Source organism: Emydura macquarii, unplaced genomic scaffold, assembly GCF_026122565.2.
Source record: "Emydura macquarii macquarii isolate MOO-44397 ecotype Brisbane River unplaced genomic scaffold, CSIRO-AGI_Emac_v2 contig_1713, whole genome shotgun sequence".
NCBI lineage: Eukaryota > Metazoa > Chordata > Testudines > Chelidae > Emydura > Emydura macquarii.
In genome coordinates this window covers 2,223,202-2,250,168 of record NW_027131850.1, presented here as the reverse complement: position 1 = coordinate 2,250,168, position 26,967 = coordinate 2,223,202, and the positions used below count along the sequence as shown (strand labels likewise).

General features: G+C 40.2%; 1 protein-coding gene and 1 long non-coding RNA gene across 6 annotated transcripts in view; one reads left to right on the top strand and one right to left on the bottom strand.

Annotated features, from left to right (window-relative positions):
• The window catches only part of LOC137158543 (uncharacterized), a 58,292-nt gene that overhangs the window by 19,439 nt on the left and 11,886 nt on the right, over window positions 1-26,967 (top strand). The gene's annotated exons all lie outside the window — the stretch shown is intronic.
• Window positions 1-26,967, bottom strand: part of PTPN21 (protein tyrosine phosphatase non-receptor type 21) — a 49,697-nt gene that overhangs the window by 10,844 nt on the left and 11,886 nt on the right. For 2 of the 5 annotated variants that reach the window (XM_067556349.1, XM_067556348.1), the window contains exons 2-14: window positions 26,516-26,685; window positions 22,859-22,956; window positions 17,706-17,773; window positions 17,112-17,182; window positions 13,827-13,914; window positions 13,371-13,459; window positions 11,900-11,987; window positions 11,035-11,114; window positions 9,658-9,759; window positions 8,802-8,862; window positions 8,145-8,229; window positions 4,144-5,612; window positions 1,153-1,290 (exon numbers count right to left, since the gene is read on the bottom strand). In XM_067556349.1, the coding sequence (XP_067412450.1) occupies window positions 1,153-1,290; window positions 4,144-5,612; window positions 8,145-8,229; window positions 8,802-8,862; window positions 9,658-9,759; window positions 11,035-11,114; window positions 11,900-11,987; window positions 13,371-13,459; window positions 13,827-13,914; window positions 17,112-17,182; window positions 17,706-17,773; window positions 22,859-22,956; window positions 26,516-26,685 (2,607 nt within the window). The remainder of the gene's footprint in view (window positions 1-1,152; window positions 1,291-4,143; window positions 5,613-8,144; window positions 8,230-8,801; window positions 8,863-9,657; window positions 9,760-11,034; window positions 11,115-11,899; window positions 11,988-13,370; window positions 13,460-13,826; window positions 13,915-17,111; window positions 17,183-17,705; window positions 17,774-22,858; window positions 22,957-26,515; window positions 26,686-26,967) is intronic. The other 3 variants (XM_067556351.1, XM_067556350.1, XM_067556352.1) reach the window with 2 other exon arrangements.

The following is a 26,967-nucleotide window of genomic DNA, read 5'->3' as shown; positions in this document are numbered from 1 at the left end:
AGGTCCTCAACATCTCCTAGACTCCTATGGTGTGCCTCTAGCTAAAAATGCCATTTTCTATCTACATTTGTCCAGAAAATTACAACACCTCTCTCCACTGTGTGGACCATACTCAGTTATCCAAACATTTGTAATCTCCAAAATGGATTACTGCTATGTGCTCGATATTGAATTACCTCTGGAAGCCTCCTGGAAGTTTGTAGTTGGTGCAGAATGTGGTTTCTCATTGAGAGCTCAGTCCTTCAAGGTAACCTTAATTCTCAGTGAATTGAGCTCAAGTGGAGATGAACTCGAGAGTGCTGTGTTATGCACAGAATCAGGCTGTAAGATGCATCTTACACCACTTTTCCAAGGACTACTCTGGGTTCCTCTATGCTCCCGGGTATAATTCACGGTGATAATATTGATCTGTAGAGCCCCCCAGAGTTTGGATCCTACTTAGGTTCATCTCCGATCCTTTCATGACACTTAGATTAGCTGGAGTGTTCTTGCGTATGCTGGGGACCTCAGCTTTAAACAGCTAGAGAATGGGATCAAAGTATTCTCAGTTGGTTGACCTCAACTTTGGAGCTTGCTTCCCCCCATGGGTTGGAGACGGTATAAATGTGTTACACAATGCCCTGAAGGTCAAGGCATTTTTTTTTTCCCAGGGTTTTGTGTGAGGAGAAATATCAATGTGACCTGCAAAGACCTGAACCCTGGAGTGGATTCTAACTAGGCGATTTGTTGTTAAATTATTATTATTCTTTGTTAAACAGAAACAGTACAAGTAACACAAAAGTCACATCCCCTACCATGAAGAGTGCATACTCTAGACAGGGACACAAAACTCATTGGGAAATGGAGGAAAAGCTTCTAATTATAAAAACCTCAGAATGCTATTTTATATACTGCCCAGGTGCCCAGAAATGGATGGTAGGTGAATCTTACACATCTTAAATAAAAAATTATAAACTTTCATTCTTAGTCTCATTAGGCACTTTTACCAACAAGTTACCAATAATAAGCACCAAATTGCTGCCACCTTTTATGTCTGAATTACTCTGAGGGCGAGATGATCTAGTAATTAGCACAAAATACCAGGCTGATACAGTTCATTTTTAAGATTGCCCAGCTAGGAGAAACCAAACATGCCAGAAAATTGTAACATACCCGTTCATCATTTGTTGCTCTGGTAGGCTCTTCCTTACCCTCATCTGGCAAAGGCATTCGAGACAAGGTTAGTCCATTTAGGGCAGCTAGCTTCAGAGGCCCTATTTTTTTTGCATCAGTTCTATTCTTTTTCATACCCTGCAGAAAATTTTTTAAAAATTGTACCATCCACAAAACAGATTACAATATAGTCTTCATAGGGTTTCAGCTTAATAAGGGGGACTCTTTAGACTCTTTAAAAAAAAAAAAAAAAGAAGACAAAGCACAGCCCTTTCTCTTTGCTACCCACTGTGTCAGAGATTGCAGTAGTAAAGCCACATTCTTTCCTAGACAAGACACCAGTCTGACTTCATTCCAGACACAAGTTACTGAAACGCCACAAGAATGACAAATATTGTTCTCTCCAAGGCGAGGTCACTGTGTAAGGTGCAATTTTGTCAGTTTAGAGTCCTAAATAGAAATAAAATAACTAAAATAATAGTTGGAATAGGACAGAGAAATACTACAAAGTGATACCACAAAGATCAAACTGATTTTGTGCATCAGAGTATATAGTTTATGGACCCAGTTTTCAGAGGCCATACTTAAATGTCCAACTAGTAAAATATGTGCCTACCACAAATTTCAGATGCAAAAAGTGTGGTAAAGAATTAAGCAGACAGAATTAAAACCCTTTTGAAAATCAGAGCCTGCATCTTTAATTTTGAAATTCTGGGAAGGCTGGAAGGGGGAGGGGAGAAAAGGGGTTGTGTTAAGAACTATTTCATCATGGTCTTTAAAAACTTACGTCCTAGAGAGAAAATCTCAATCCTACAATTTATATGTTTGGCTGCTAACAAAAATAAGACTAAAAGGATCTATCACAGTGAAAAAAATGAAACAAAACATGGACACGTGTGATGTGTGAGTGAAAAATCAATAATCCAAGAGCTAACAGGCAGTAACAGAAACATAAACACTGCTCAGTGCCAATGCCAATAAAATTGGACTGCGTGCAAGAATGAATGAATGCAAACCCAATAACAACAGGCCACTGTGGGAGCAAAATATGTCATGGAAACAATACCTCTACCAATGTTATCAGGATATAAATCTCAGTGAAAGGAATTAGGTTTTATCTGTATTGTTTGCAGAGTTGTTGTAGCCATGTTGGTCTCAGGATATGAGAGAGTCAAGGTGGGTGAGGTTATATCTTTTATTGAACCAATTTACATTGGTGAAAGAGACAAGCTTTTGAGCTCCACAGAAGTTGGACCAATTAAAGATACTACCTCACCCAACTTGTTCTAGATATATGCTATTTTACAATAACTAAACCTAATGTTACTTGCTGAATAAGACAGAATTATATTGAACATTTCCAATGAGCAAAAAACATCTCTGTTTAAAACTAAAGTGAGTCTCTCTCTCTTTCAGTGAAAGCATACTAATAACGTACACAGTAGAAGGAAAAAGCAGGGTAGGTTTGCAATAGGTTCACAAATGGCTCAAAAACATATACCATGTAAAGAGCAAGGCCCAGAACCTCAGCTACTGGCAATAATTAGGAGTTAGTTGCCTAAAAACCTTTGAGGATCTGGGCCCAGGACACAAGGTGAGAGTTTAAGAGCTATCTGTGAATATAAACCTATCAACAGAAGGATGTTACTTGATGTTAGTGTAACAAAGAGGGGGAAAGAGACAAAGAAATTATATACAATTTATAAAGTTCCTAAAAGAAGCTGACTAGTGTTGTACAGTTCTATTTGGTCTCATTCTGCATCCAGCTCCTTGCTAGAAAGCTTGACACAGAGGGACAACGATGAGGGCTATATAAGTACCTAGATACGTAGACTAATCCTACAGTATTTAGTTTCTGCAGGGTCAGCTGCAGCAGCTGCTAAAGCTGTAAAACTAGTATGCCAGTCAGTTTCTCATCACAACTCTTCCCTGTGTAAAGAGCTACTTGGCAGCTGTGGCTGCTGGTGACACCGGGAAATAAGAAAGTTAATGCAGCTCAACCAATAAAAAAAGCAAACTAAAAATGGGGAAGACAGAGGAGAAAAAAAAGACAGTGGAGAAAAAGGAAGAAAAAATATTTTGTTTTGATTACAGTAGCACCCAGTGAGCTAGGTGCTGTACAAACACATAAGGAGACATAGTTGCTGCCCTAAGAACGTGCAAACCAACCAGACTAAAAACAAAGAAGTGTAGATATAGAAGATCATGAATTACATTGTGTGGTTCTGCACACATTTTACAGGAGGTATTGTGGAAAAGGGTTGGTGGCGATGTCAGTTTGTGTTCCTTTCTTCTGTTGTTTATTTTTTATGGCTTGGGAAGGTAGAAATGGGAGGGAGAGGAATGGCAAGGAGGGACTGAGTGTGTAGGGAAAGAATGGTTAGAATGTAAGATAGGAGACAGACAGAGCCTGGGAAAGGGGAACCAAGGAGTGAATACAAAGGAGCAAAGTGCTTGGTGATATCCCATTAGGAAGGAGAGGGAGAGGGAAGTGTGGCAGAACACCCAAGTGAACACTCAGTTAAGTCCAATGTTCAAATTGGGAGACTAGATCTAATGTCAGAAAACTACTAAGGGAGTGGATGTGGCTGCTCCTGTTCCAGTTGTCTGGTGAGTGGGGGAGCTCTGGGAATTGTGGCTTGTTAAAAGCCACCCTGGATGGCTCATCCATGGATAGTCTGAGGCTGAGGAGGCCTCAAAGCCGATCCCCAGCAGCTACTGGCTGAATGGGAATGGGGGTAGGGGAGAGGGAGGGAGGAAAACTAGCTGAACAGACTGGGGGGGGGGGGGGGGGGGGGGGGAAAGAAAACAGGAGAGAGAAAGGAGAGAAAGCAGGAAAACACAGCAAGACAGAAGGCAATGGAGAGACAGTTACTGCATTTAATTGCTATGCTTCGAAGACACTGAGAAAGCTTTTTAAAAAAAACAGACGTATGGTATCAGAGCTGTCATCATGAGCTGAGAGAAGAGACAGAAACAATATCCACTTACACCTAAAGGGGGAAGACCTTCCACTACATTCTTCTTCCCCGACAGAAGCTCAGACACAGGTCTCTTCTTCAGAGAATCCTTTCTCACGCTGTACCTTCCTGAAGTCGTAAGGTCAGATTCTGACATGGACGGAGTCAGCAATCCCTCACTTCTTCTCTGCACCTGGGCTTCGGCCATTAAGCAAACTGGGCTCACGTCTTTTATCCTCTTTTCTGTCTCTGAAATATGTAACTTAGGCTCAAGGATATGCAAAGGACCAGGCGGTAAAGCAACAGAACTGTAGGGGTAACTTAGTAAGGTTTCATGAGAATAACCACCCATAATAGCAGAAAGCTGGGTTTGGTCATCAGTGAGAGGAGTCAGAGTTGTACTAGCTTTGTTTTCTTCTTCAAATTCTTCTTCTTCCTCGCTGCTGTGAATCAGCATAGTGGCATCTGAAAGAGACTTCTTATGATCACAATTCAAACTTTCTTCTTGCTCCTCATTTTCTTCTTGCTTTGTTCTTTCCATGAAAACACTGGGCTGTGACCCTACTGATAGGACCCTTGGAAGGGCCACATCTGCTGCAGAGGCTGACATGGTCCTCTCTTTAATTCTTATGCCTTCAAAGTTGTGGGCCAGTCCAGCTATTTCAATACTGTTCCTTTTCTGTAGCTGAGCATGGCGTGCTGAGGTTAAGGGCTCACTCACTTCCTGAAGGGAATGTGCAACAGGCAGGCTATCCTCCTGAAACGTCTGGACAGAATGGTGGACTCGCCGCGTGATGAGATCTGGATTGCTGCTGCTAATGTAAAGATGTCGGGAAAGATCTGGGGTACTGTTTGCGGGTCTTGGGTGTGGGTAAGGGGGAGGAGGTCGATAAACCTGGGTCTTCATGATGTTTGGTGCGGGATAATCCTGAGCCTGAAGCTGCACGTTTGTCAGCTCAGGCACACTGACTGCCCCAACAACTGGACGCCGCTCAGCAGGGTATGGATAGCGAGACTGACTATGAAAGCTGTAATTCAGGTTAAAAGGATAGTGATTAGACTGGGGAGATGTGAAGTGAGCATGTTCTCGGATTTCAGGTTGGCTGTAGACCAGAGCATCAGGCCTACTGTAGGCATATGAATTGCTGATGTTAAGATTTCTCATGGAATGACTCTGCCTATCTGCATGGATCATTCCTCTGTTAAGCTGTCTCATCACAGTTTCATAATCTGGGGTAGGCCGATAAGAAGGTGGTATTAGCGCACTATGTCGATGTGATGGAACATAGTCAGGTCTCAGGACATCGCTTCCAGTAATGCTTGGGTTAGAGGACATGGGAGACGGCTGCAAGTAGTGCTGTGGGTTATTCAAAGAGTTTGTGCTATGTGCACTGTAGACACTCCCGTTGCGGATTCTCCCGTTGTACTCATGTGGTGTTCTATCCAAACTAGTCTGAGAGTGGTAGTAGTATCCATTCTGCTTGCTCACAAAAAGGTTATCTGGGGGAGGGGGGGGAAGTGGTTAACAACCATTTTATTCAAACATTATTACAGTGAAATGCATTTATTAGCCATGTTTAATCAGTGATTAATTATCAAAACCTCAGCCCTCCCCGACCAGGTTTTGGCTTTAACAATATATTGCTGCCAAGCATCATTTTAGTGCTGCAACTCTCTCAACACACTGCAATACACAATTGTCACCTAGCGATAGCATTTCTGCTTTACCTCTTGCTACTTGGACAACGGTCTGACATGCAGAACGGATATTGTAACGCAGTCCTTTACCGGGAGGCTGATTTCATTCTTATGTGACTTAGTTTCAGACACCACGATGTTAATGAGTGTGACATCACGACTCCGCAGTGAAACATGAGAGATGTCATTTGCCTTCCATCTTGAAGTCATGAAGAACTTGTTTTGCTTTGACCAAGTGGGGTTGTGATGTAACAGCCAGAGTCAGCATTCAGGCAAGGTTGAGCAATATGTCAACCTCACTCACAAGAACCATTGAAAAGCAGGAATCTAGAAAAATCCTACCAACTAACTAGTAATAGGTTTAGGAGCAACATCAGGAGTTCTGCTCTCAAGGCCAGGGGAGACAAGGCACCGTACAGAATTATAGTTCTTCAGCTCTGGGGAAAGAGGTGCACTATACCTTTATGAGCAGCCATGCTAGTCATCTAACTAATTGGATTAATTAACAGCGGTGGCAGAGGAGACTTTCCCTCATCCATGAAGCCACACAAAGTTGTGCAGTGATTGCAGCTACTGAGAATTAGGTAGACTGCAAGAAATAGAGGAAAAGGGCCACATCCCGGAGGAAACTGAAAAGTTTTTGGTCCCATTTCTCATCTTATTTCTTTATGTCATATTTACCTGTTTTCCCCCCAGTGAACTGTACAGAGTTACTCTTGAGGTACACCAGTGCAAGGCCTTGTCTACATAGGTTATTCTAGTGCAACTTTCCCAAGGTAGAAATTCCAACTGATATAATTAAACAAGTGTAAATTCCAGTGTAGAGACATTTATTTCAATAAAAGAGTGGCTTTTTTCAGTTTAGCTTAAGTCAACTGGGAAAAGATTTAAATTAAACCAAAATAAGCCAATTTTAAACCACTCAAATAGAAGTAAAGATTGTCCACATAGGAGTTTGCATTGGTTCATACATATATCACTTCAAAAAACAATTTAAGTTAAACTGATTCAACAATTCAATACTAACAGTATGTCTATAATCAGCTGTGAGATGTGATTCCAAGTTCAGAAAAGACATACACTTGCTCAAGACAGCATGCTAAAAATACAGTGTGGTGGGGACCGGGCAGTGGCTCAGACTAGCTGCCTGAGTGCCCACCTTGGACGTTGAATGCCGTTGTTTTCAGGGGGCGAGCCTGAGCCGTTGCTTGTGCCATATGGCTGCATTGCTACTTTTCAAACACAGCTAGTGCATGTACATCTATCTGAGCTGGGAATCACACATCCAGCTGCAGTGTAGACAGTCTCAGAAATCGGCCTTACATTACCATCCCAGCAACCAACAAAGATAGGTCTTAGTCACATCAAAGTTTTTTGGAGACTTTGGGGATATTTTGAAGTATGGTAGGGTGTTGCTTACTACAGTTGGTCCTTATTACAGATGTCACTATACATATTAAAGTAAATTATCTATTGTTTTATGCATTCAATATTTATAAAACACTGGAGCATTTACTCTGATGCCAAAATGCAAAAACAGAGGAAACAGAAGTCATTGCTTTGGGCCCTTTTTGTGCATGTAGTACGAACAAAAAACTGCTGTGCATCTTTGCTGACAATTGCTTTTGATTCTCAGTTCGTAGCAGGATTTTACTACAAATCTGATATTCTTTACCGTACTCCTACCATGGTATTGGAAACAATTCAACTCTGTTCCACTATGGAGACTGCATGTATTAGTTCCATTACCTGTCGGCAATTCAATATCACCAATATTTATATTTGTACTACTGTAGCACTCAGAGGCTCCACTGCACTGGATAATTAGACACTATTGCTGTCCAGGAGCTGGACTGGGGTTCTCAGAACAGTCAGGGCAAGAGGGTACAGAGTCAAGTGATGATTTATGGAGCTCTGATATTCTTAAAGTGTAAGAATATGAAGGAGCTCTTGAGTCCTGCTCATTAACTTACCTTCTGAGGTAAGCGACAGTAGCTATAGCCAATTTAAGCTCATTCAAGAGGGACTGTGGTCTGTAACTACAATGTGCACGGTCAATAACTCAGTGTTCACCATCCTAGCTACCTGCCCCACCTCTGTATCATTCTATACTTAGAATCGGAACAGGTACTGCAACAAGAGAAATAATGTGGGCCTAACTCACATTTACACTATGGCCTCTTTACACAGCTCTCTAGCAGTGCCACAGGACCTTAAAGTGAGTTGAAATGTAATGTGGTAAAATGTGATATCAAATGGTCTGTGTGTTTACTGGTTCCCACTGTATTTAGAATTTATTTGAGAGTTAAACTTTGTGACCACATTATAATTTACCTTGGGACGATGTATATGGTTCCGTGTAGTGTCCATTGTAATGCAACTGAGGTGGTGGTGGCATCATGTAAGGCTGTGGCTTGGGCTAAGAAAGAAGATATTTTAAAAGTAGTTAAATACTACATGAGCTATTAAGGAGTCTTGAATGTTGCACAAGGGGCCATTCTAAAAACAAATTCCTTCAGTGTGTAACACAAAGTATCAATTTTCAGAGCAAGTGAAGAGTAAAAGCCAACCAATGTAGTGCCTACAAAGAGACATCTAGCATTTTCACCAAATGTAGGGGAATCTTAAATTGAAAACAGACGTACCTAAAATACCTAAAACAAAAAGTATTTTAGATCAGTTATTAAGAAGTTGCGCCCTAGTTTTCTGATAAGCCAGTAAGTTTCTTAATTTATTGGTCTCACCTTATTTTTCATCATTTCATCTTATTTCACTAAAGGAAATTTTAATATTTGACTCAAGCCTAATGCAAAAACTGTAACTCTCAGAAGTTAGTAATGGCATATTCCTAAAAAAAATTACCCTCCTGCAATCTTCCTGACTACTAACATATCACCACTATTTCTCCACTCATGGGACATCCTCATTCTAGTTAGCAAAAGACAAAAAGACAAGAAATGGCTCAAATATGAAGCTATTTGAAAACCTTACCAGAGACATCCTGGAAGAAGACCTCCTTCTAACTGGATTCACTGTAACAGCCTGGGTTTGTCTACAGAGCAAGACATTTGATGAACAAAGATTTTTACAACACTGTCAGTTAGGCCCGGTTCTGTAAGGTGCTCACCACCACATTTCAGGGCACTCAGCACTTCACAGAATCAGGCCCTATTGCACAGTTCTCCCAGCTGTCCCAAAGGAAGAGCTTGTGCAGGTGCAACATATGCACAAATAACCACTTTTGCTAGAATGAGAGGAAACACACAAGTAGGATGCAGAGGAAGAAAGACTAACACCTTGTTTATTTCACTGCCTCCTCTCCCATTGTACAGCACCCTAGCAGGAGAAAGAGACAGCATTCAGATTGCTCTGGCACACCAGGCTTTCCTAGCAGTGAGTGAAAAGGAGGAGGACCTGAATTTCACATATTAAGTGGACAGGGAGAATTATGGGATTTCCATGCTTTCACACCAAATTTCAATTCCCAATAAAGTCTCACCCAAGTGGTAACCTGTAGGCTCCCTGGCCTGGATGACTGTCTTTATAATAGTCTGTGAACAGTCCTCAATACTTACTAGGCTATAGAAATAAACAGCAGAATGCATATTCTGGGCCCCTAAAGAATCCAAATTTTAGATATGAAAAACACTGTGGCTATCATAAACAATGTTTTGTAGTTTGCCAAATCACTGTATTTTGGACTGGTCAGCAACAACTGTTTTTCCCACCCTGTGCTGCTTCTGCACCCCTCAGTGTGCAGTCAGACAAGGACCCAAAAGATACCAGAGCAATACAAATACAGGACATGCAAAAATTCAGAAAGAAAAGAGATTATTCTCCAGCTCACCCTTTGGGAAGAGAAGGACGAGAAAGAATTGGAAAGCGTGGAAAGGAAAGAATGAGGAAAGATTTCTGAGAGCCTTCCATAGGTGGAGAGTCTGGGGAGTCTCTAAAGACAAGGTATGTGCAGACAAAATGGAGACAATCAACTAGCACATTGAAAAGAAAGACGTGTTACCAGCAGAGAAGACATTTTAACTGAATTTAGATGGGTCTAGGACAGAGGTTCTTGGTCTGGGTGTCACCACTATCTTGCCCTTCCCATTTTGTTAAATGGAAGGATTTCCCAGCTAGTTTACATGGGGATCCCAGTAAGGAATGATTAAGAACCACTGGTTTAGGGCTTTTTTTTTTTAAATTGAGCTATTGTAAAGGGTGCAGAATTGACAGGCCTAGAGACTGAATTTCACTGTGTAACCACAAAACAGATACAGTTCAGAAAGCAACTACACATTCTTCTGACATACACACCACCTCTGCCAATATGCTTCAACCCTGACCAGAAGGCAACCATCATGAAGGATGAGAGAGTTTGGTTTCTGTTCCAAGTCAATCCTTCAACTATTTTGAGAGTGATAACAAGGATGCAATTATTAGTGCCTGTTGTGGTGGTTTTTGTGATGTGGATATTTCCCATCATCTTTCCTTCAATTTCAATTGGCTCTGAATCAGGCCCTCAACAAGTAGTTTATTGCTGGACAATGTAAAATAAATTAAATTAAATGTAAATCATGCCCAATTCTGTCTCACACTAATGTAAATCAAGAATAACTTGACTGAAGCAAAAAGGTGAAAGATCAGAACCAGGCTGTTGATTTGCAACTTGGAGACTGGCCCATTAAATTTAATCTTCTCACTTGTATTTAATTTGTTCTGCTCTCGTGTTGTCTAAGCTATGAGGATTCTGTAGATATCGAAAGGGACTGTGGATATACTGTAGGACTGCCAATACAGCATCTTCCAAGAACACTACATTCACTCCACCCTGTTTTAAAATAACTTCTGCATCCTGTTTCAAGTTCAATCAAAAGCACATTCAGAGTCCCATAGATTTCAGCATTTCACAAACACCTTCACATTAATGCCCAAATACATGCATTTACAGCATTGAAATCCAGTTATAAGAAGAGGACTATGTTCTCAGCTGTGACTCCAGGTCATAAAAATACTGTCCTCTCTTACAAGACTGCAACCATTTAAGATAAACCCTTTTCATAATGTAACTTTAGCATTGGAGATAAATATGTGGTTGAAAGAATCAGGAGTAAACAAGGTCAATAATTAGTATATTGTAAACAAGTAATAAATTACAAATGTTATACAACATTTAGGTTCATTATGGGAACAGAGACCTCCTTCCCCAAAAAAAGACTATTCTACTTACAGGCTGCATTTATTTAGTCTGTAAAATTTGTGTCTGGCCACACACATCCTCCAGACATATTTTGCTGTTTCCATGTCCTCCTGTCAAACAAAATATACAGATATACAAAAAAATATAAAGGATAAATATACAGGCCCAACTCTTGGTCCTATGTAAGTCCGTGAAAGTTTTATTATGGACTTACATGGGAACAAGATTTGACCACTTCATTTTGATGTAGCAGTTTCTATATCAAAATTTCTTAGGAACCATGTAATTTGCAGAACTAATCCAGCTGCTGAAAGCTGGCAACTCCATTAGACTAAAATAAGTTGAAAACAGAAGCCTTCTATTGAAGACAATCTCATAAATCATAACACGGATTAACTATATATTCTGTGCATATCACACTTTTTAAGACTATTTCAAAAATTATATCCTTGAAGAAGGGAACAGACAAATTCTTTAAAAGCTCAATTCTGCAAGGTGCTGTGCATTCTGGCCCTGATCCAACAAAGCACTTAAACAAGTGCTTATCTTTAAGCATGTGAATAATCCCATCGACTTCAAAGTCTTATTTAAACATGTAAATGCTTTGTTGGTTAGACCAGAGTGCTCAGCACCTTTGATTTACTTACAAAAGACTAGATTTTTTTAATGCCTCTTACTTTTAGATAAAAACTGCTGAATAAGTCATAGAATTTAAAATGTTATATTTGTGTCACTCTTAAAACTTTTTTAAAAATACCAAACAGCTAAAAAACCTCCACATAGCTAAAAAGTTGAAAAAATTAACACTTTAGACAAAAAATAAATAGTTTGAGAGATTGTCTTATTTTGTGGTTTGCTTGTATTGCTTTAGACAGAGAAATAAAAACTCACTCACAGTTTGGAACTGGATTGTCTCTTCTTTATTTGCCAGTTCTAATGCGAAAAATGACTTGTTGTGGGACATATTGGCAATGTCATGCCACCTAAGGAGAAAGGGAGAAGACATGATGAGTAAGCTCTGGGTTTTCAGAGTACAGAAAGTATAAATGAAAAACAAAATCTCTCAGGGCGGGGTGGTGGAGACAAACTTAGCAATAACTTCCCTCCCTCAGTCCAAATCAAGTTTAGCAAACTTTGCAATTGTGATTAAGTAAGCAGACTATCACTTCATGCCCATTAATTTATTGTTAAAAGGAAAATGGAGATGTAAATGTAGTTCTTTAGAGGATGTATTAATGTGGGTGGTATTATTTATAAGGATAATGCTTTGCTATTCCTGTTCAACCTTGATGTCTTTCAACGAACTTTTCTTTTTATGCATTTAAGACAAAAAGCAAGCCACTAGCATGTCCTGACTGCTTGGAAGTAAATCACTCTTTGTAAAAGAAAAGCTATGTCCAATAACCAAGAACACTCACAAACATTAAGACCTGGTTAAAATAAATAAGATAACAAGCAAGGATTATCACAACGTGAGCCCCATAGAGATTCACTGTGCATGGCCCACTTACTCTACGGCTGCAGAAAGGTTCCAATATTTGGTCCCCAGTCAATCAAAAACTCGATTTGATCAAATAAAATCCACTAAGAACAATGTCTACCTGGCCACAATAGTAACTATAAGCCACCATTGTCCTTGAAAGTAGCCTTCCATATGAGTAGCTACATGACATTCATTTGGTAGGCCAAATTCTGCCCATGGATGCCACCATGCAGCTCTTATTGAAGTTGTGGGACTCATGCTTGCATCCAAATATGCAATCTGGGCTAGTGGGATTGGGCCCCAAACAGATGGAGCTCAATGCCATGCCTAGTATGAAATTTTTAAAAAAAATGTTTAACTATCAGAATGCCCAGGGAGACTGCATGCTTCACTACCAGTGACAGCCTAATTGCAAATAACAAATGATCGGTCACTTCGAAATAGTTACAGAATAGTAACGCAACTCTCCTCTTCATATTTCCATCTATAGATTTAACCCCCCCCCAAATACTTTACAACTGCATATTCCCAAGTAATTGATGTGCACATGTTTGATTTTTGTATGTGCCTGTATCTGGCAAAATGATGCTGCCTTTAGAGTCATGTGCATTTGCACAAGGAATATACATAGCTGTAGGTGACACACATATAATGTAGATTTAAACGAATTAAGCCTGCAGCAATTATACAGATAAAATTCCCATTGACTTCAGTATGTATGCACAAGGGCTGCAAGACTGGGCCCCTGTTTGGAACTGTGCTAAGTGTTGCAAATGAGTAAGATCTGCATTCATCCAAGGTGCCATGAAAGCAACTGGGGACTACACATAAAAGGTTAATTTGCAAAGTACTCAGCATTATTCTGAGAGGGAACAATACTCACCTAAATATAACAGGAGGTCGGCCATTTTTATGTTTCACAAAGATACCATCAAGACATGCCCCAATGAATATGTCACTTCCCTGGCTGTCCTGGAAGTAGTAACCAGAAATCACAAGAAAGAAACTCTTTATGAGCCAAAGTTACAGCAGCAGCAACTATTCACTTTGGTGATGTCACAGAAGGGCTCTTACATGGGCAATGCAAATCTTAATCTTTAGTTCGAGATCATGGCCTCTCCTCACCATGCAGCACAAACATAGAACTCGATACACCAGCCCTTATGCACCAGAGTAATGCCAGTGAAGTCAGTGGGATGACTCAGGTGACTAAGGGACGGAGTACTGAGCCCGGTGGTTTCTTATACATTGAATTTTCTTGTTTTTTCTTTGAAATGGAAAAAAATATGAAGATGGTTGCACTTGTTAAGTCAAGGCAGAATGTCAAAGCCATTGTTACCTTTGCAGGGTAGCTCTCTTCACCATAACCCTCCATTCTCTCTACTTCTTGCATATATAACATTTCTGCATCAGGAGGTGTAAGGCCTCTACAAATAAACAAAACAGTAACTTTTAATCTAGTAATCAGCTTCTAAAATGGTACCAATGGGGAAACCCCTGCTTGTATTACTCTGAACCATGCTGTTGAAGCTTGAAAAGCACTCAGTAAGACATCCAGGCTATCGCTCAATCTTGCTGCTTCTTGTCTGTCCAAGTAGCTAAAACACTTGCCCTGGTCCTCCCACTTTGACTCATGTAACCTCTTCCTCTCTCACTTCCCAGATTTCCATATCACTTTTCTCCAATTCATCTGCTATGTCTATTGAGTCTGTCATCTCCCTCTTCAAATCCCTCCCCTGGCTCCCCATCACCCACCATATCAAAACTGAATGTCTAGTATTTCCATTCAAGGCCCTCAATAATTCCACTCCAGCCTGCATCTCAGGTTATTTATTTCTTTAGCACAAACAGTATGTGTAGCGCTGTACAATACAAAAAAAGACACTCATTTCTTAAATCCCTCATTCTTCTTTTCTCCTACAGCCACATCAACCTTAGCTCCTGCACTTCCTTCTCCCACTCCCATCTACAGTCCTCTTTTTATGTAGCATTTTATGCACAGACCACGTCCCCAATCCTGATAGATCAGCCATAGACCCCCGCCCCAGGTCATTCAAATTCCTCCTGAAGATTCACTGCTTCCATGCTGTTTAAAACAAACCCACAACACTGAGCCACATCACACTCCATCTCCAGTCTAACATTATATTAACTAGAGGAAAAAAGAGTAACATCAAGAAAACAAACAAGGAAACTCTCATCTGGCAGCCTCCTCTGTGTCTCCCAGTGCACCATGTCTTATTTCTGTGACTTAGACTGTAAACTCCTTGAAACAGAGGCTACCTTTAGATTGTTACAGCTCTGAGCACACTGTCAGTTCTTAACAAACAACAATAATTGTGGTCACAATTTCTAAGACACTAAAGCGAGAGATTAAATTAAAGAACTTTATAAACATGATTTATTATTGTCCCTGATAAGCAGCATTATTAAGAAGTACATTTGCTATTTCAAATATCCTGGCTTTACCTTGGATGTAAATATCCACACAAATTCACGGAAGCTTGAAATTCACAATACAAACAGGTGAAATGCCCATCCACAACTCTGCCTCAGTTCTGACCTAGAGGAACCACTTTTGGAAGGAGAGCAGTAGCTCTTCCTAATTACTCCTTCCCAGTTAGTGGCACCTATTGTTTTAGTGATTTGGAGATCTGTATTCTAGAAATTGGAGTGAGATCACATCATACAATAACAACTTTCAGTCACTATTGAGCCAGGATGGACTGGACCCAACGACATAGTGCAATATGGAGCTTGTCACCAATATCTAAATATCCAACATCACCTATATCATAGAATCAGGACTGGAAGGACTTCGAGAGGTCTTCTAGTCCAGTCCTTTGCACTCAAGGCAGGGCTATGTATTATCTAGACCATCCTTGACAGGTATTTTTCTAACTTGCTCTTAAAAATCTCCAATGATGGAAATTCCACAACCTCTCTAGACAATTTATTGCAGTGCTTAACTAGCCTGACAGTTAGAAAGTTTTTCCTAATGTCCAGCTTCAACCGGCCTTGCTGCAATTTAAGCCCATTGCTTCTTGTCCTATCCTCAGATGTTAACAAGAACAATTTTTCTCCCTCCTCCTTGTAACGATCTTTTATGTACTTGAAAATTTATCATATCCCCCGTTAGTCTTCTCTTCTCCAGATTAAACAAACCCCATTTTTTCAAGCTTCTCTTATTGGTCATGTTTTTTAAATTTTTAATCATTTTTTTTTTTGCTCTTCTCTGGACTTTCTCCAATTTGTCCACATCTTTCCTGAAATGTGGCGCTCAGAACTGGTCACAATACTTCAGCTGAGGCCTAATCAGCACGAAGTGAGCGGAAGAATTACTTCTTGTGTCTTGCTTACAACACTCCTGTTAATATATCGCAAAATTATGTTTGTTTTTTTTGGCAACAGTGTGACACTGACGACTCATATTTAGCTTGTGATCCACTATAACTCCCAGATCCCTTTCCACAGTACTCCTTGCTAGTCATTTCCCATTTTGTACGTGTGCAACTGATTATTCCTTCCTAAGTGGAGTATTCAGCATTTGTCCTTATTGAATTTCATCTTATTTACTTCAGACCATTTCTCCAGTTAGTCCAGATCCTCTTGAATTTTAATCCTATCCTCCAAAGCACTTGCAACCCCTCCCACCTTGGTATCGTCCACAAACTTTATAAGTGTACTCTCTATGCCATTATGTAAACCGTTGATGAAGATATTAAACAGATCCGGACCCAGAACTGATCCCTGAGGGACCCCACTTGCTATGCCCTTCCAGATTGTGAACCACTGATTTAACTACTCTCTGGGAACGGTTTTCCAAACAGTTATGCACCCATCTTACAGCAGCTGCATCTAGGATGCATTTCCCTAGTTTGTTTATATCCTTACCTTTCTGTCTATTTCCTGAGGCATCCGCTCCCTTTAAAAGCAAACCAACATCAATGGAAGTGAGGGCAGAATCAGGACTAATAAGGAGTAACTTTACTGAAGTCAATAGTTACATCAGTGTAAAACCAGTTTAAATGAGAGGTAAATTAGGCCAGTGTCTTTTGAGGCTTGGGGTTTACTTCATCTGCCACTTAGGCCTGATCTACACTACAGAGTTAGGTCGAGGTAAGCTCAAGGTCAACCTATTGTGTAAGCGTCTACACTACAATGTTCCTCCTGCCGATTTAACTCGCCTGCTATGCCACCATAATAACTCCACGTCCACGGGAGGTGTAGTGCTTAGGTCCACGTAGTTAGGTCGATGCAGTGTCCATGTAAACGCTGCGTCATTGCCTGTTGCTGCCTTTGAGAGCCTGAGCCCTATGGTGCAGGGCCAACAGCTGGAGCTCCAGCTATCAGCCCCAGGACTACGGGACTCTGGCTGTCAGCCCCAGGGTGGCAGGGCTCCGGTTGTCAGTACCCACAATGCCCCAGGTAAGTCGGAGCAAGCACTCCTGGTGGGGATGCGCACCGCTGAAAGATGGAGCATAGCGTGGACATAAAGAGCCAATGTAATTACTGCCATGGCTGTCGGTCAACCTACGTTAAGTTGACTTAATTTTGTAGTATAGACATGCTCTCATAGATCTGAAGTGACTGCTCCACTATTTCTGCATTTAGGAAATCTTACCTGTACTTTTGATGCAGCAAGGCCACTTTCTGCGTTGCTTCTTCCAGTATATTTTCCTCTTGTAGCCAACCCTTAACATAAAGCAGAATTTAGTTAATGATCTAGTAGAAGGAATTCTAAAGGATAAAATAATTAGTTACTTCACTCAGTAGGATCCTGACTTCCTGCCGAGCCTGTGGTTAGTAGGCTGTGAACAGATTACTGCGAAAACCTAAAATAACCCACTTTTTTATTTTTTTCCCCATGACTTATCTTCACTATAATACACAAACATCTTTAAATCTTGCAATACCATGGAAAGCTGGAATCTATTATGCAATTTAAAACATTATGTGTAATTCAATTACCTGATAAAAGCTTTAATATCTGTACATCAATGATATGTGCTTTGATTTGTTTGGGAGCAGTAAACTAGAGAGAAGTAGTGGTTCTCAGCTTTACAGAAGCATGTATCCCTTAGTTGAAATCTCTCTCTGATCAAGCACTGTATTTGTCAATACATTGTTTGCTCACTTCTGTGCCTAATGGAAGGGATCTCCAAACAATTTGTTTTCTTTCAATAATGTCAGAAAAGCAGCTGAAGAAAGTGCTTACCACAGGAAACAAGGCAAATCTTTGTAGAAATTCCTGAGATTCATATTGATCGTAGTCTCCAAAGTCAGCTAAGGAAATGAAAGAACAGGTAGGATTCAAGTACTTGTGATGATGAAAGGATTTAGTACGGAGTGAAGGATGCACACTCTGTATAGCGAAGTTCCATAATAACAAACTCTATCATTTGAAAGAAGTGGACAACACTGTACAATAGTCAGTCAACTTATCAAAGTATAACAGTTAAATCATGTTGTGATGAGTCCATAAACTCTACACCAACCGAGAAGGGACTAAATAGAGATAGAGACCTGGTCTACACTATGGAGTTAAGTCAACACAAGGCATCTTATAACTATGGAAGTGTCTACCCTTAAATTTTGCTCCCGCCAAAGTAACTGCCCTCCTAAGCTGATTTAATAACTTCACCGCCAACACGAGGTGCAAAGTGTAGACACACACAAGCGATGTAATTACTGCGGCAGCTGTATGCCAATGTAAATTAGGTTGACTTAATTTTGTAGTGTAGACACAAGCTTTAATTAGCCCCAACTTGTTATATGTGGAGGAGTTCAGCTGGGAGAAGGAAACCCAGGAAAGTGGAAGTCTGGAGTTCCTGCCCTGTGAGAAGGGACTGACAGAAGCTCAGTGGAAGGAGAATTATGGGAACGCTACAAGAGTGGAGTTAGTTCCTGTGGCGGGTCTTGAAAAAGGGGCAAGATTCCAAGGAGGCAGTCCTGTGGGTTGGTGCTCTGTAGAAGAGAGGAGAACTGGGGAAAAGCTAAGATGGGCTAAAAGCTCAAGCCTGGGGCATTGTATTTCATCTGTTTTCTGAGTTTTGCTGAAGGACTCCAGGGAGAAGCCCTGCAATGCTGAAGAGGAGCTCAGGAGGGATGTTGTGTTGATTACCACTACGTTGTTGGACATTATTTGTTTGGGGCATTGATACCGAGGAAGAGGAGGAACTATAGGGAGACCTGGATAAGGGCCAACTCACCACCATACCAGACCAATGCCATAGCAAGGAGGAGAGCAAGGTAGAGTTGCTGAAATGCTATGTCACACCAGGAAATGGGGGGTGCTCAGGGATGGTGAGACTAGGAGATTTGTGTTATTTCTTTCCTTTTTCTCCCCTAAGATACCCTACTTAATCTGTGTTCCTCTTCCAGCTGGTCACATCTGAGAGTTCAAACACTAATCCTTTTGATCTCAATACTTAGAAACTCCACTCTAGTTCCTCTTTTTTCATTTGTTAACCCCTGCACTCAGTTGTATTCTGGGCTCTCTGGCCCCTCCCTTTGGTTGAGGGGGTTGCCCTTGGACCTCCCCTCTCCCTTCCCCTCCCAGGATTCAAGTAGGCCTGGACCTGATTTAGTGCTTCTTTTACTGAGAATGCTGGCTGTCAGTTGCTCCAAACTAACACCACTTCCCCTGGGTGCAGGAGAACAGGAGGAAGGCTGATGATCACAGCTCCCTGATTCTCTACCGTAGTCACAGTTCTGGTGCAGGTTAGAACAGACCAAGGGCTGCTCTAACTTGTTCCACTGGGTGTGGTCCCACTGAGACTGTACATCAGATAGGAATTGTTGGAGCATACTGGACACTTCCCCTCCCCACCCTAAAATGATCCCTATGATGGGAGATGTGGGGAGGGAGGCCTAGAAGCCAATTCTGCCTGCTCTACACCTGCTGGAGGCTTCCCCATGCTGGGGGTATTCATAGCAGAGATTTAGGGAAGATTTTAGCTCTCTTTTGGTCACCCAAGCCGCCCAAAGGGATCACACAGGGACAGAGAATCCGCCTCTATATCTGGTCCCAGCTGTCAAACAGGAGAAATAAAGTGGCCTAAATACAAATGACATCAAGAAGGCCAAGGTGTTTAATGCCTATTTTGCTTCTATCTTCACTAAAAAGGTAAGTTGTCATCAGACACTTAACACAATTAATATTAACAAGGGGAAAGGAACACGAGCCAAAATAGGGAAAGCACAGGTTAAAGAATATTAGATAAATTAAATGTATTCAAGTCAGGAGGGCCTGATAAAATTCATCCTAGGGTACTTAAGGAATCAGCTGAAGCAGTTTCAGAATTGTTAGTGATTATCTTTGAGAACTTCTGGAGGACAGGAAAGCTCCCATAGGACTGAAGAAGGACAAACATAGTACTATCTTTAATAAGGAAAACAAAGAGGATGCCCAGAGAATTATAGACTAGTAAACCTAACTTTGATACCTGGAAAGATACTTTACTGGAAAAAATTATTTAACAATCAATGTGTAAGCACCTACATGTAACAGCTAACATGGATTTGTCAACAACAAATCATGCCAAACAAACTAATTTACTTCGACAGGGCTACTAACCTACTGGATAGGGGAAAGCTGTAGACATGACATATCTTGGTTTTAGTAAGGCTTTTATGACATTCTCATAAGCAAACTAAGGAAATGTGGTCTAGATTAAAATTACCATATGGTGGGTGCAAAACTTCTTGAAAGACCATACTTAAAGCGTAGTTATCAATGGTTCACTATCAAACTGGGGAGATGTATTTAGTGTGGTCCCATAGCAGTCTGACCTGGGTCTGGTACTATTCAATATTTTCATTAATGACTTGAAGAATGGAGTGGAGAGTATGCTTATAAAATCTATAGATGACACCAACCTGGGAGGGATTGCTAGCACTTTCGGAGGACAGGATTAGAATTCAAAATGACTTTGACAAATTGGAGAACTGGTTTGAAATCAACAAGATGAAATTCAGTAAAGGGTAGTGCAAATTACCTCACCGAGAAAGGAAAATTCATATGCACAACTTCAAAATGGGGAATAGCTGCTATGCAGTAGTAGTGAAAGGGATCTGGGGCTGACAGGGGATCACAAATTGAATGAGTCAACAGTCTGATGCAGATGTGAAAAAGACCAAAATCATTCTGGGGTGTATTTACAGGAGTTTCATATGTAAGGTGCGGGAGGTAACATGTCCTGTTCTATTCGGCACAGAGGAGGCCTCAGCTGGTGCAGCATGTCCAGTTCTGGGTGCCACACTTTAGGGAAGATGTGGACAAATTAGACAGAGTCCAGAAGAGAGCAACAAAAATGATAAACAGTTTAGAAAACTTGACCTATGATGAAGGGTTACAAAAACTGACATATTTTGTCTTGAGAAAAGAAGACTGGGAGGGGCCCTGATGAAAATCTTCAAATATGTTCGTTAAGGGCTGTTATACAGATGACATCGATCAATGGTTCTTTATGTCACTGAAGATAGGACAAGAAGTAATTGGCTTAATCTGCAGCAAGGGAGATTTAGGTTAGATATTGGGGAAAACTTTCTAACTATCAAGATAGTTAAGCTCTGGAACAGGCTTCCAAGGGAGGTTGTGGAATTCCTGTCACTGGAGGTTTTAAAGAACAGGTTTAGAAAAACACCTATCAGGGATGGTCTAGGGTATACCTGGTCCTGACTTAGTGCAGGAGGATGGACTACATGCCCTCTCAAGGTTCCTTCCAGGCCCACATTTCTATGATTCTATAAATATCAGAGAAGCTATAAACCCTTTTCTTCAGGAGAAAAGGTCTCAAAGGATCAGAGCTTCTGCTGAATGTCTATTCCAACATACACAAATATAACCCACAAAAGCATAGTTTTTATTGATAAGTCTCACTGAAGAGAAGTACTTAGACACCAGTCTTTAATTGAGAATTATTATTATTATGTGGGTTAGTATTCACATTTAAAGGAGATTTCAGCCATTTTAGATTACGTTAATACTCATGATCAAACTAGTGTTCAGAACTGACTTACTGTTACTGTTAAAATCACAAATTGCTGTGGTATTCCTCAGTAGGGACAATGACAAATCATCACCTTGCCAAAATCCAAGTGTTCATGTTCTGTTAAAAGCAACTGATCCACCTTGTAAGTCACCTTAGTTATCACACAATAACAATCCAAAAGCTATACTATTCTGTGCTGGTTTTTCAGTGTGTTACTAACACATACAATTCCTCTCTTACAACCCTGCCAGATCAAATGAGGAATGCGAAAGCTAAAAGGATAAATATTTGCCATCTGAAAAGATTATATTGAGAAAGATTCCCATAAACAACTCAGTGAGCAGAGAGACATTTACACTTTCTCAAGAGCATACAAATGATTAAGCAAGAACTTGGTAGATGAAGACTATAAAAGGCCTGGCCTGCACTACAAAAATCTCGTTACATATGTAAGGTATTTTTAATTCACCCTATTTCACTGGTAAATACAGCTGAAAAAGAGATTCTCTTCTTAATGTTACACTATTAATATGTACACTTAGTTAATTTTAAAATATAAACTAGAAGTTTCATGTGCTACAGTCCCCAAGTCCCCTGCCAATACTGGTGGTTTTACAGCTATTGTTAGTTATACTGAAAGACAAAAAGCAGGCTAAGGATGTGGGAATGGAACACTACACATGATTAGTCTGGTCCAAGGGAAAACAGGTAAACTGTTAGTTCTGGGGGTTTCTAGGGTTTAAAAAAAATTTTTTTTTTAAATATATGTATAATCTATCCCACCAACCCTAACTAGTCAACATTAAATGGCTAATTTCTTGTAGGCATCATGGCAGAAGGGAATCATCAGGAGAGATCTGAATGTGGGGTAATGATCTGGTGGACTAGCTCAGAAAGCACATTCCAGGCATAGGGGGAGCTGGTGTGGAAGACAACATGGAGAAAAGAATATGGGTGTACAAAAACCTTAATATGCATCCTCTTCTCCTGCTATTAAGCCAACAGGAGGAGATTGCACAGTTGGGACAGAATGAGGTTGAGTAGTCCAAGCACATGACTGAGTGCCAGGAACTCCTGAGCCACTGACTCTCTCTGTGGCTTTGGATAAGTCATGCTGAAGTTAATACACTCCTGAGGATCAAGCTCTTAATGACCGACTGAGTATTGAGGCACCGTAACCTAGGTGTATTAATAGGACTATAAATTCAAAGCAAATATAATGTATTTTACAAAAAAGGCAGGCACAGTGCCATGTAACCTCATATAGAGTATCCACCATAACGGGGTATTCACGTAAGCAATAAATATAAAATATGCATCCAAATATCTCAAGTCACCACCCCTAAACTTTACTTAGTGAAATTCCCTTGTTTACCTTGAACTGCTAAGCCAGCCAGATGAATTGCTTGCTCTAGTGTGCAAGGAATGTTTCCCTCCAAGATATCTTTCTTCAATTGCAAATAATACTGATATCTACAACAAGAACATTCATGTTAGCTTTTTTATTTTTGTTTCAGTACGAAATAGCCAAAAAAAAAAACAAAACAAAAAAACCACTTTTGGAAGCCAATGAATTTGCATGCATCTTTCCTTCCAAATCCCCTCCATTTCCTCATTCTTTCACTACTGAGGACACCACCAACCTTCTTGTTACTCAGTCCCATAACTTAGTGTTCATCTTCAACTCCTTCCTCACATCTATAGTTTAACCATATCCTGTCGCTTCTTTCAACACATCTCCAAGATCTGATCTCTTCTGCCTCCCCAGACGTAAAAAACATTCTCATATCCTCCTCATTGCACTATTTAATCCCTTCAACCTCTTCTTCTCTAACCTCTCTGACAATCACATCCCCTTCTCTTCAGGCATTCAAAACACTACTGCTGGTCAAAACAGTCCCTGATGGTCAATTTGACATCACTCCTTCCTTTGAATCAAATTGACTCTTGCTTCTCCAGTACATCTGCTGCAAGTTATTTGTCCTCCCCTTCAAAGCCCTACATAATCTTTTCCCTTCAACCTAGTTTCTCATCCAATTTATCCAACCTGTTCTCTTCCTGTGTCATCTCCTCCATTCATCAATGACATCACCCTCAACACCATGTGTTCACTTTCCCACAACCATCTTCTTACATTTTTCCATGCCACTCCCAAAGCAGGGAACAACCTTTCTGAGGTAGTCCAGCATGCCACCAGCCTCTCCTCAAAGTACCTCCTTAAAACCTACTACTTTTGTGACACCTACGTAAGCTTAGCCAACTAAAACATCTATTTAATCTAAATTTAAAAAAAAGCTTAACTTCCTCATATTGTACATTAGCCCTTGCTCAATATTGCAAACACGTAAGCATGTGCTCAACTTCACTCACTTGACTAGTCCCCTCTGAAGTCAAGTAAAGCACACACAAATTTTTGCAGCATCAGGGCCTAACTGCATAATTTTATTAGTATTACCCCTGTCCTTTTGTCCCCTTAATGGTCTCATGTTGAACAATACTTTGAGACCTTCTTGGGGCAGGGGTCCTGTCTTATTACATTTCAGGAGGTGCAACATGCTATTAGAAATAACAAATAAGTGCATGTCAGACTTAACTAAACATAGGAAAACAGATGTATTCCACCTTTACCAAAGACTGTTAAACACAGCAACATTTAACATATTCTCTAGTATTTTTCCCTTTTCCCACAGTAACGGAGCCATATGCTATATGACAACAGATATGAGCGCTACATAAATCACACACAAACAGAGCTGGGACTAAAATCCTTCACTCCAAAAATACACACTACCATTTGTGCAAAAGGAAATCTCTTAACTAAAAGGATATATGATTATACAACTATCCCATATCATTATGGACAACTTCCTTCAAGTGTGGGCCTCATACTCCCTTGGATATACCAAATATACCACTTGTTTAACACTCTTTGGACCAGATTCTGGTATAGAGCAGGGGTAACTCCATGAAAGTCTCTGAAATTAATCCAGATTTTAATTGATGTGAATTAGATCACAATCTGGCACTTTATACCTAGTTGCCCAGGATATAGGAACATCGAGTTTGCACCTGAACTCTGGTCTCGTGCATGACAGTATATTGCAACATTACTGAGCTATTACACCAGAAAGAATACAGCATCTGTGTCTGCTAAGAATATCTAGATTAGAAATACTGGCAGTTTTACCCCACTGAATTGAAAATTACCAAATCAACATGAAAACTTTTAATATTTTTATCTTGTTGAAACAATTCCTGATACATCAATCTGTGGAATCCTGTACCAAGCGTAGGACCTAATCCAATAGCTGTTAAAATTGACAGAAATACGCCATATCTTGGAGTTGGATAAGGCCCTTAAAAACCTGCAAAACAACTGAAAAAAAGCCCACCATGCATTTTAACCTTTTATAAGGAAAACAAGCTTACAGCTTTTCCTATGCAAAACAAGAACCAGAGTCAACAGAACTTGTACTGCACTATATAATGTGTTGGACCTGCAGGATGTATTCTGACACACTCCACTGCATCGTAGCCTAGCAGCCTGTAGTTAATGTTGTGACTGCTCTTTTGGTACTAGGACTGACAGTTATCTTATTACCCCTCTGCCTTCAGCGAGGGAGTCTTGCTTGTGCTTAACTGGGTGTCAGCTCCCTGAAAACATCAGCCTATCATCCAACCTAGCACTCTCCTCTGGGCTCTGCCTTACTTTTCCTCGCAGGTTAACAATGTGTGTACCCCAGTCCCCAAGTCCCTTTGAAGCACTGCCCCATAGTGGTCAGCATCTCACCTACTGAACACTCATAGAAATATCAGGGCTGCTGTTCCCAAAGGGACAGTACCCAAGACTGTCACAAATATGAAGGGTCTATACAGCAGCAAAATAATGTTTAGTCTTCTATCTAATAGTTACAAGTAAACCACTGAACTACAGCAGCGCAGGTTAAAATAAGTGTCTTCTACTTTTATGAGGAAAGAAATTTACCACAGATAGTAACTGCAATACAGCCTGCTACTAGTCTTTTCCTACTAAACCCGCTAGCAAAAGGGAATTCCAAACTCCATGTGTCAGACAGGAATATGGGGTCTGAATGTGGTCTCAGTCAATCTGGTAGAAATTAGAAGTAACTCAGTTGAAGTAGGGGAAAAAAAAGTCACACTGGTGTAAACACCATATACATTAGAAGAAAATAAAGAAGTGAAAGAGCAGCTGGGACAAGGTGATTCAGAAATCGATGCTTCCCTCCCTACTGGGGCTACGCAGATATGGCCCATTGGTTTGGATGTTTAGAATTAGGTTTTATGGAAATATTCAGGTTTTTTTATTTCTATTTGTATGAAGCCTGTCCTAATTAATTTACATTTTTTAATTTCTTTTGACTATAAAATCAATAAATTATACAAAAGTGAAGGTACATCAGGAAACCAAACCAATATTAATGAAATGAAGAGCTGATCAGTGAACATGCTGAATTGGATTCTCCTATACAATTAACAGCATTTCCTGGCACTTGTGCCTGTGATCAGTGGATTCAGAAAGCAACAGTGGAAACTGATGCACAATTTCCTGTCTGATATCCATTTTTATTGTCTATAATCACACACTCAGACTTAGCTAGTACTTTGCAACTACAGTTTATGAATGCCTGAGAGTGCTGTCAACAGACTACAAGACAACCTGCTTCTATCAACTCTTTAAATGGCACCTGTTGGATTGGTTTCTTGAAGCAAAGTATTGCTCTGAAAGAAAAGACTATAATAATTGAAAGACTAATCATGCAAGCATGTCTGTGAATAACTATACTAGGCTCCAATAAGATCATTGGGAAAATTCATCCTAAAAGTAATCCATATTTATATATTCTAAATACACTAAAAGGATATTAAATGCCACAGTGTGGGCACAGTTTCTGCCTTAAGTCTGCATTTCCATTTTGACAAAGGTTGGAAATCAGGAAATTATATCTACCTTTAAGATGAAGCACACATGTTAGAATGTTAAAAGCTGAAATTAAAAGCACATGCAGTTTACCTGGTAATCTCCTGTTGAAGCTGAGAAACAGTAGGCACATAAAACACCACTCCAAAATATACAGTTGGCTCCAAAGCATATTTGTCCAGTTGCTTTTTCAAAGGCTTGTCCAAATCTACCCACCGGCGCTGGTTCTGCTTATTGTAATACCACAAACTGAAATAAGTAATCTGAAAAAAAGAGGGAAGCAATTCAATGATTAAATCATGTCAGCATTGCAGTGCTGGATGAAGTGCATATAATGTGAAACTGATACTGTCTCTGGCTTCACAAAAGGCTGGAGGATTAAAACAATTTAACAGCAAGACTTTATAAACATATAGCCTTTAGGAGTCAAAACTGCCAGTAGAATTGAAATATTTTAAAAAGTAATAGCGTGCTACATTAAATATTATGAAACAAGGAAACAAACCCAGATAATTGAAGAAAACACTTTGGTTGCCTAATAAATT